The 11,311-nt window shown below is 35.8% G+C and overlaps 1 protein-coding gene across 1 annotated transcript; it reads left to right on the plus strand.

Moving 5' to 3' along the window:
- Nucleotides 1-10,438: 10,438 nt before the first annotated feature.
- Nucleotides 10,439-11,083, plus strand: LOC131160275 (uncharacterized). The gene is made up of 2 exons (XM_058115788.1): nt 10,439-10,867; nt 10,958-11,083. Exons 1-2 carry the CDS (start codon nt 10,439-10,441, stop codon nt 11,081-11,083), a joined length of 555 nt encoding a protein of 184 aa, XP_057971771.1.
- The last annotated feature ends 228 nt before the right edge of the window (nt 11,084-11,311 follow it).

Consider the following 11,311-nt stretch of genomic DNA (forward strand, 5'->3'; position numbering starts at 1 on the left):
AGATGATGAAAAAGACGATTGTACCTTAAGGTCATCCTGAGCTATTAGGCACAGATTGGCAATCTCATCGTCGCTGGATTCAGATTCTGAACAACTAGTGTTGTGTGTATCCCAACCGACTTTCAGCACCTTCTTTTTTTTCTTTGAGACTTTCACTAGCTTGGGACATTCAGGCTTAATATGTCCAACCTCTCGGCAGTTATAGCAAGTTGATGGATTTTCCTTCTTTTTCTTCATGCTAGACTCTCCTTTTTTCTAATTTAGAGTTCCAGAATTTTTTGTTGAACTTCTTAATCCTTTTCAAGGACTTTATGAACTTTTTTGTAAGCAAGGCCATCTCATCATCCGATTCTGAGTCACTTTCCTCACTAGAGCTATGAGATGTTGCCTTAAGTCTATGGTTTTCTTGGCTTTGCTTTGCTCAATCTTCCTCTCATTTATTGCCAGGTCATAGGTGATGAGCGATCCAATGAGTTCGTCCTCTGACATCTCCTTGAGATTTCTCCCTTCTGCTATTGCTGTAGCTTTTGTTTCCCACACTGGAGGTAATCCCCTGAGTATTTTCCTAATCAACTCATAAGTAGGGTAAGTTTTTCCAAGTGCATTTAAGGAATATATAATGTGTGTGAATCTAGTGTACATGGATTGTATAGATTCATCAACATTCATTCCAAATGCTTCATATTCACTAGTGAGCATGTCTATCCTACTATCCTTGACTTCCTTAGTGCCTTCATATGTAACTTCTAATTTTTCCCAGATTTCTTTAGCTGAGTTACATGACATTACTTTGTTAAATTCATTGACATCTAATGCACAGAAAAGTAAGTTCATGGTAGTAGCATTGATTTGTACTGATTTCCACTCTTCCTTTGTGTATTAATCTTCAGTTTTAGGTACATTGATCTTATCAATTGCTGTCATGGGAATGTGATTTCCCCTAGTCGCTATTTTCCATACCTTCCAATCTATGTTCAATAGATATATGCTCATCCTACGTTTCCAATAGGTGTAATTTACACCATAGAAAATTGGTGGTCTAGTGGATGTGTGTCCCTCACTGAATGGAGTTACACCAATGTGTGCCATGTGATCTTTTTACACAAGAACTATTAAGTCTTTGTAAACCCACTCTGATACCAATTGTTGAATTAGGTGTAATCCCAAGAGTGGGGGTGAATTAGGTATTTTAAAATTTCTTTGAATCTATTTACCGCTTAATCCTTATTTGTATATTTAACTAATCAATTTCAAGGATTTATTACAAAATTAAATTTATTTTACTAATGAGTTCTTTTTACTCAATTAATTGTGTGCAATGTTATTCTACCTTTTGAATCTATTTACCGCTTAATCCTTATTTTTATATTTAACTAATCAATTTCAAGGATTTATTACAAAATTAAATTTATTTTACTAATGAGTTCTTTTTACTCAATTAATTGTGTGCAATGTTATTCTACCTACACATGCAATACAAACAATTTAAATGTAGTGCGGAAAGTAAAGAGTAAAGGGAAGAGAGAAGACAAACGCGGTTTTTACGAGGTTCAGCCAACTTGACCTACGTCCTCACCTTGAGCAACCACTCAAGGATTTAACTAAAATCCTTGCTCCTTAAATTGGGACGGAGCTTCCCTTACAATCTGCTGCTTACAAGAGGCACAACTCTCTCCTACTCCACTGCTTACAAGAGATATAACTCTCTTCTCAATCCCGGTTCACACACCGAACCGTGAATACAATAGAATCTGTAAAAACACTCAAAAATGCTTCCAAAAAAAAGCTCGTGAGTACAATTCAAATTCCTAATACATTAACATACGATATAACTTGAAGCTCAGAATGTATAAAACGATATAATCATTTATGAATGCTATGCTTCAACACACAAACCCCTTTTTATCAAATCTTCCAAAAATATTTGTATAACTCAATACTTTGGAGAACTTAGGTTAAATCTTTGAATATAAAAAATAATTTTGAAGATTGCAAAGATGTTAAACAAACTTTGTCAAACAAACTATATTTCTCTAAATATTCCAAACTCAATGTGATCTTGATAGTATTGACTTAATGTGTGTGTGTATATAATATATATGTATATGTATATGTATTTATCTCTAAGATGATAATACCAAAGATCAACAAACTTAATATTTGTTTTCCAGAAAATATCCTTCAATATATATATAGATAGTTATGCACCTCTAAGGATATATATATATATACATATATATATTCAAATATTTTAGGTGTATTCAAAATATCAACCTTAAACTAAGAACACACTTGAATGAAGCACCTTTAAACAATGGCCAAATAAAAAAATTTCTCAAGTATTGAGTTAGTCAAAAACAATCTTTATATGAATGTGCAAACTCAATATCAAACTTCTCTAAAGATATCAAAACAAATGTTGACATGAGATTCTCTAACAAAACTAAATGAATTAACCAAACCTCAATCCAAGTTGAAGCACAAGATGTATAATTGAGATCCCTTTAGATATTCTGATGTGATTTACCCAAAGATGACGTGTAGAAACTAAAGTGTAGGCAATCGTACAACAATAAGAGCAAGTTTCTCAATAATATGTATTCTTCTCTTTACGTTGATCTTCTCTTTTGTCTTCACTTTGTTCTAGGGTTTAGCTATTTAGTATATATAGTGTCTTACCCTTATGATTAATCTCTACCATTGGATCAAAGAGATAGCTCACAAGTTCTATTAATAAAAATTAAATTTTTAAGTTTTCCCGCAAGTTCAGGCGGCTGAGGTCGAAGCCCAAGCAATCAAAGTTCCTTAAGGCTTTGAAAATTTAACTTGGAATACAGGGTCAGGCGCCTAAAGAGGGGTTCAGGTTCTTGAAGTGGCGAGTTCAGGCGCCTGAAGTCCTGAGTTCAGGTGACCGAAGTCCTTAGTTCAAGCGATCGAAGTGCCTCGGCTAGCTTCTGTGTTTTCCATTAAATCTTTAGGCGACTGCACTTAATCTTCAGGCTCCTGAAGAAATTCTTCGGGCGACTGAGGTTGAGTTTAGGTAGCCCAAGTTCCCATTTTCTTAATTTTTCTTTTCTAATTTAAAATTTTTCTTTGCTTTCCTTCTTGGGTCTTTTATAAAACATATTTTCCATGGTTTTATAAGTATTTCAAGGTCCATGAAAGTCCCCTAATGATATACATGAAATGCATGAATCCTAAAGTCATTCTAGGGTATGTTGAGCCTCAAATTAAATCATATGAAAATGTAAATACATGAGCTCTAAGTACCCATTTCCAAGATGTTCTTAAACTTTGCCGCTCGCATTTTGATACTTGTACTCTTTGAGTTCCATGAATCTTGCCAAGATATATATATATATATATATATATATATATATATATATATATATATATATATATGCTTTGCTTTATGAATTCCATGACTTGTTGTCCTTCTGTGCATGCTTAATATAGTTCCTATTCACAAACTCAATGCACAGATCAAATACCAAGTGATTTGTCATTATCAAAATCGAATTGGACTCATAGAGTCAACAATTCAGTTCAAGGCACACGAGAACCTATATCCACTACCAGCATGCAATTATCATCAACTGCATCTATCATACAAGAGACATTCTAAACTAAGCATACAATCAGGTAGCAATCAACAAAAGATAAACTATCCATTAGAAGATATACTCATTTTATGCATAATGAATAGTAGGAATTTAGTGCTTTTCATATGGATGCATATGGGCATAAAAGATAAAAATCATGACAGCATTTAATGTATAAATATATTCATGAAGAAAAATGCTCCCCCTAAGTTATGCACTTATTCAATTTATGCCTTTTCATTTTCTAATTACTTAGCCAAGTGTTTAGATTTTTCGTGATTTAATCTTGGCTAAACATGCTTAGGCTTAGAGAACCAAAGATTCACATGCAATACTTCTTCAGGGTCACAAGCCAACGTATGTCTCTTTACTTATGAAATTCAATATATGATAGAGGCCCAAGTTCAAATGGCTTTTCTTTCTTATCATTCATGCATAGGTTTCTTAGTTATTGCATTTCCATATATGTTGAACCCTATGGCCATCATATTAGCCATTTAACTTATTTCTAAGGATATGAAGCTCTAAAGGATATGACTTAGCGTTTTGAGAGATGTGCGTGTGAAGTAGATTAAATACTCTTAAAGATTATAATTCTTGTTATGTTCGAAGAGTATTCAAAAGTAGGGCAATGTACAAGATAAGCATTCTAAAGAATATGTCCTAACTTATTCTAGCAAAGAGCATTGTGGAGGATATGAATTTTGAATACAGCTCTTTAGAAAGTGGTATGTATCCTTTAGATATGATTATAATTATAATCAAGTATACGAAGCACAGAATAGACAAAATCTCTACATGATATGATCATGGTATGGTAAAGATTTCCTATGGATGAGAGAACCCAAAATTAGAGGATTTTTATGTTTTAAGTTTAAAGGGAATATTTTGATTTAATTAATAAGACTTGAATCCCTTAGTGGTTGCCTGTAATCTTGATCATAGCAAGATGTCTTATGAAAAACACACTTATTATATGTTAATCACTTATGATCAATAGTGGTTTAAGTCTAGAGTGATGACTTAATTTTGATTTAGGTTTTTCATATTCAAAAGTGAGTTTAGGGAATAGTGATATATGATATAAGATAGAACCCTAACACTCAATTCTATGCAGTGGACAACAATTGCTTAACTTTGTGATTTTCATGTTAGCATGGGTTAAGCATTTAGAATTAATTACTAGGCATAGATGTCATGTCCATTTGGAAGTGGATAAAGAGTCATAGTATAACGATAGTTTAGTGAGTGTGTATACTAAGATTTTCATTTTAAGCAACAATCACTTCTCAAACCTACAGTCATCACAACCCCTTAAACCTAAACCTAGGATCTAAGGAAGCATTAAATAATTAAGTAATATTAACTTAAATCCATTTTTCCTTTGGACCTACGAGGTTTGCTTTCATGATTATCCATTTAGTTTCCTTTTCTAAGCCTCTGGCACTTCTGAGTAAACAATTAAACCATACATGCCACATAGTTTTGCAAAATAAGCAGGTATTGAATATATATAAAATATTATACTTATTTATTCTGTTTTTGCTCAATAAGGCATGAAAATTGGATTTAAAGGATGAACCCTTCTTGAAAATGTTTTTCTTTTTAATTCTTAAGGGTTTATTATGATTATTCTTTTCATTTTTTATTTCGAGTGAAACTCTAAAATAATCATCCATTTCTTCTTCTAAGCAGATAATTTTCTATATCTTCTTAATTTTAATCTTTTCTAAGATGGCATAATAATCTTTCATATTTCTTAATTTCTTTGTCATGCTTTTGTTTTCATTTTTCAAAATGGATTTCTACTTCGATAACTTCGCTAGAAATTTATTCATTTTCAATAAAGTTTTATCTAACTTTTCATATGAAGGCATGCTTTGATTTATCAATTCAGCACATGATTCATCATAAGATATGTCATAGTTATTATATGAATCATTGCATGCATTTTTAGCCAAAACATCACATGAGCTATCAGATGATTCATCACAAGATTTTTCACAATAAACATCGCATGAATCATTTACAAAATTATCACAAGGTTTGACAAATGATTCAACATGCAATATATTGCAATATTTTCCACGAGAATCATTGCATGCATCATTAATAGTATTATCAACAGATGATTCAGTATATGATACATCACAATATTCATCACAATAATCATCAAACGAGCTAGAGTGAGAATCATATACCTCATCGTTGATTTCTAGCTTATGATTTACCTCCTTCTAATCATTTGAGCTTGGAGCATTTGGAGGAGTTACGATCTCCTTCTCCTGGGATTCTCCATATTTTTTTTCTAGTTCATCCCAGATTTCCTGTGCACTACTACATGCCATAATCTCATGAAGAATATCAGCATCTAAAGCACAGTACAATAAATCCATGGCATTAGAATTAATCATGTTAAAATCAGTTTCATTTATTTGTGCACGTCTTCCTTTAGCAGTCACAAGCCAGATCCTCCATTCCATAGGTTTTAAAAATATGGTCATTCTAAATTTCCAGGTGGTGTAATCAACACGACAAAATAATGGAGGACTAATAGGTGACTGTCCTTCTCCGAATGGGGATACACCAATATAAGCAATCTCGATCTTTTAGCAAAAACGTTTGAGTCAATGCCACGAGACTCTGATACCAATTGTTGGAGTTGGTGTATTCCAAAAGGGGGGCGAGTTGGGTATTTAAAAGTTTCTTCCCTAGGTTCAACTAGTTTAGCAACAGTATATTCACAAAGTAGGGTCAGTCTACCTAAATGCGTAGATAAGTAAAATATGTGGAATTTAAATCATGCGCATCATTCACACAATAACATACACGTGTGGTAAATATAAAGTGCAAAAATATAAACAGACACATGATATGTTATTGGGATTCGGCCAACTGTGCCTACGTTCCTGCCTCTAGCTCGCAAGACCAAGGATTCCACTAAAGGCTCACTTAACGGGTGGAGCGGCACCAATTACAATTAGGTCAATTAGCACAGGGCTGACCTCAACTTTTACAACCAGGTCAATTAGTGGGGCTGACCTCAACCTACACCTTAACAAGATGGTGCACCTAACTTTCCTAACCGGGTCTAAACCAATTCGGGACTATTTACTAGGGCTAGTCTCCCTCTTCAGGCCTGTGCTTGGAAATACAACAATATTTTTCTCAATCAAGTTGGTACAGTGATTGTGCTTTCATGTAAAGCATATATGTACCCAATACGTGCAAGTAATAATCAATCCACACCAAACATGTAAGAACTATAAGTTCAGTGGTGTATATGTGCAATCTACACTCAATATAATGACTTTATCTAATCAAGCACAAGAGTGTTCAAGCAAGCTAATCTTTGAAAGGAAAGTATATGAAATCTCAATAGCAGCTTAGTGTTTCAAAGATGCTAACAATATTATTCAAATGAACTCAAAAATATTTTCTCAAATTGTATCAAGCACAAGAGTTGTTCGAAAAATAAGCTTTGAAAAATATTTTGCACACACAAATAATTACTCAAGGAATCTTGCAATGACAATGCAAAGATCCTCAAGCTAAAGAGTTTTCCCAGCACAAGATTTATCAAGGTAAATCTGTGGGAAAATCTTTGCTTAACTCTCAATATGAAAATCAAATATCAACAAATGTAATGAGAGTTATAGCTTTGTGGGATTACTCAATATGTACTCACTCAGAAAGATTTGACAAGGGAATGATAAAAGAATGAGTATATAAGATGTGTATGAAGAAATGGCACTCAAAAATTTAGAGAAAAATTTTCGTAATCAAACTCCCTAATCTTGTTTTAATTTTTGCAAATGAGGGCCTATATATAAATATAGTAAAAATTATAGCCGTTAGGACATGTAGGGTATTATTAATATTGTTTTAAACATTTTTTTAATCCAATTAACCCGGTTTAAAAGTTTAACTGTGGTAAAAAAATATGGGACAACCCGAGAGCATCAGTCGACTAGGACAAGTTTGGTTTACCGAAGTTCTTGGGGTTCGATCGACCAGGCTAGAAATAAACTGAGAGTTTGGTCAACTAGACTTATATGTCTAAAGGTGATTTTCCCATTCTTGCGAGGTTCAGTCGACTAGGGTCAATTTGAACTAAGCTCGTCGGTCGACCAGACCGTTGAGTTCCCATACGTGGGAACTCGATTGACTAGGTTGGTGATATTCAAAATATGCTCCGTCGACCAGGAGGTCAATAAAGGTGACCCCTGGGGTGTTCGGTTGACCGGGGCCAAATAAACTGCAAGATTCGGTCAACCGGGTTGTGGCCAACCAATTAACCCTATCCTTGGTCGATCGACCAGGGGCAAAATATAAATGAAGCGCCGATCGACCGAGTGTGCACATTTAGTGCATTTCGGTTCTGTTTCAGCCAACAAACACCCTATTCAAAAGACTAACACATACAAGTGAGTGAGTGAGTGTCCTAGGGTCATTTCTAGTTCCTTTTGAAGACACCGAAAAAATCCAGCATCGGTCGACCGAAGGGTAATCCCTAAGGTCTTTCTAAGGTCTTTTGATTTTCAAGTGATGTGTAGGGACCTAGAGTTGTACTAAGGTCTTTGAGCTTTGTAGTTCCTACATGCATGGAGTGCATTAAATATTACAGACCTTTCCTACTTAAATATTACAGACCTGAATAGAAATTACAACAAATAAAATATAACTAGGGTCTTTAGGGTCTTCATTTTCCTCTGGGTCTCTGAGTGCCATCATATGATATTGTCAAGATAAACCTATACATCAACTCGACATACATTAAATACCTGAGTATTTATCATAATCAAAATTGGGTATGACCCATAGGGTCAACAATAAGAAATGTGAATATGAGAAATGAAAATATTGCAATGTTGATTCTTCAATATGAAAATGTCAAATATGATTATGGGAAATGTAAATATGTGAAATGTGAATATTGCACCATTAATTCTGCAATATGAATACTCAATTGTGAGAAATGAAATGTGGAATTCCGCACGGGGAATACAAACATGTTATGGATGAAATGCCAATACCATATAATGATTGTTGGTATGTAGTAGTGAAAACCCTAATGGATGAATATGGAAACCCTAATGATGGGTTATGTTATTGAGAGCACGGTATCATTGCTAGTGGAGCAGTGCAACCATACGGGCTCGTGGAGCATGTGGCGTGATAGTAGATTGAGCCGTATAGTAGAGTTGTTGTGCCCCCTGAGTCTGGGTTAGGGCTTTGGTTAGCCCATTGTACTACATACATGAGATATGTGATGATATTTGACCTAACCGAGTCGACCAGCCGCGGTTAGGTCCAGCCTTCAAGCCACACAACCCTATTCATGGGGGGAAGCATGACGTGGTGCGAAATCCTCAAGGTAGCCATGAGTACAGACATGGATACTTCAATATGGTGACACTCATGAGCTAAATAAGGAAATGGAAATGGAAATGAAAAGGGAATGGAAAAAAAATGAAAATGGAAAATGGAAATAAAAAATGATAATGGAAATGAACATGAAAATGGGAACAATAATGAAATGAGAAATGAATAGTGTGAGTTAATAAATAATTAAAGCGAAGTAAAACACACCACCTGAGGGCTTACTGAGTAAGGTGAGTGCTCTGATAAGTATTAGCTGTAGTTGAACCCGAGTTAATCGTGCTAAGTTGCAAACGATATCAAGGCAGAGGGAAGCCGCTTGTATTGGTGAGTAAGCTTCCCTATTCTCAGGAACTTTGCAAGTAAAATGGAAATAAATGCTTTTTGAAAGCTTATTTCACATATCCATATGATAGTAAATGTGGAATGGTATATTTTCTCAAATAATACTAACACTGGTATGCTTATATGTTATGATATAATGAACTCATATTGCCACACACTATAGATAATTCATTCCATCTTACTAAGATGTGTCTCACCCAATCATTTAAATATTACAGGAAATTGAGATAGACCCGATGATAGAGCTCCAAGATAGTGGGGAGCAGACACCCTGAGTAGTCAGGGTGAGTATTTTGAGCTAGGGAGGTATGATTCCCCTAGAGTTTTTGTGCATTTTGTATATGTGGATGGTAGTACTCTGGTATGTGTATTCGTTGTCGTATGTATGTTATATGTTTGAAATGACTTCCGTTGTTAGTGTTGTGAATGGATGTGATTGTATACCTGCTTCTCCACTTTTGGATCGGGTTATGTATTATGGTAGCAATGGTTGACGTGGCCGATATGTGATTATATGTGTGGTTCATAAGGATATAAAAAAAAATTAGTATTAAAAATCGGGGTGTCACCATTTGGTATCAGAGCCTAGGTTTGCTAGGTTCTATAGACTTTTGTAAACAACGAAAAAAAATACCAGAGTATAGGAATGGATATTGATGAGATATGAGTCAGATGTTGTTAGAGGATGAGATTAGAATTTAGGGTTCTATCTTGCGACTTGGAGGTAGGAGTTTCGTGGTTGTTTTTGTGTTTTTCCTTGGGTGACAACTTCTGGAAAATCATAGATACTATCACTGGTTCATGTTTCTATGTGGTAGGATTGAATCTTAAATGGGGATAGTTAAATGTGTATAGAGAAATATTTTGTGGATTTTGGTATTCTGTGTGTGATAGTGAGTTGTGATGATAGAGTTCTAAAATGGTTTTATATCCCTTGCAGGATGGATCCACGAAGTAGTAGTGCACAAGCTGGATGTGATGATGCAAGGCCTTCCAGTATGGGTGGAGGAGACCTAGATGTTGTACTACGTAGTGTCACCCAGCAAGTGATGGCTGAGATGGCTAGAGGTTCAGGGGATCGAAGCTGCACGATTAAGTAGTTCACACAGATGGGACCCCCGTCATTTTCTGGAGGAGCTGACCCACTTATGGTTGAGAACAGGGTCCAGGACATAGAGGATATGATAACAGTTTTGCCATGTATAGATGAGAAGAGAGTATTGTTTGTGACGTTTAAGCTGATAGGGGAGGCAAAGCACTTGTGGAGATTAGCGAGATTGTTGGAGGAGCAGAGACCGAACCTTGTAGCTATGACGTGGAGCCGCTTCAAGGAGATATTTTTCGAGAGGTACTTACCGACTACTGTCAAGAGTGAAAAGGCAACAGAGTTTCTATATCTGACGCAAGGACTGATGATAGTACAACAATATGCAGAGAAATTTATTGAGTTGTTTCGGTTTGCTTCTTATTTAGTACCTGATGAGGAGAAGAAGGAAAAAAAATTTGAGAAGGGTCTAAGGCAGAGTCTGTTTGAGCAGGTTATAGGTTTTCGGGCTTAGACATTTGCAAAGGTAGTAGATAGAGCTGCAGTAATTGAGGGAGCCCTTCAGAGAGGCACTGTAGTGCAGGGTCAGGGAAAGAGGCCTGCATCTTCAGATGTTCAGGCTGAGTCCAGTCGAAGGCCACGGAGGAGGCAAGACAGTAGAGGTGGACGGAGACAGATAGTGAGAGATCGAGCTATACAGGGCGGTTAGGTGCCCCCTCTTTGTCCTTCATATTATAGGAGACACTCGGGTGAATGCTGGCTCAGGGAGATGGTCTGCTATCGGTGTTATTAGCTGGGACATATAGCGAGGGATTGTCATGCACCATCGGAGACAGTGCCTGCTCCAAGACCGCACAAAGGAGGTTATTAGGCACCCTGTGACAGACAGCAGAGGAATATTGCCCCAGCTCGAGTCTATGCATTGACACCAGGGGAT

This window comes from Malania oleifera, chromosome 1 (genome assembly GCF_029873635.1).
Source record: "Malania oleifera isolate guangnan ecotype guangnan chromosome 1, ASM2987363v1, whole genome shotgun sequence".
Classification (NCBI taxonomy): Eukaryota; Viridiplantae; Streptophyta; class Magnoliopsida; order Santalales; family Ximeniaceae; genus Malania; species Malania oleifera.

Coding starts and splice junctions, on each gene's coding strand:
- LOC131160275 (XM_058115788.1), top strand. CDS start 10,439: ATGGGACCCCCGTCATTTTCTGGAGGAGCTGACCCACTTATGGTTGAG. Junction 10,868..10,957: donor GGCAGAGTCTGTTTGAGCAG/GTTATAGGTTTT, acceptor ACTGTAGTGCAG/GGTCAGGGAAAGAGGCCTGC.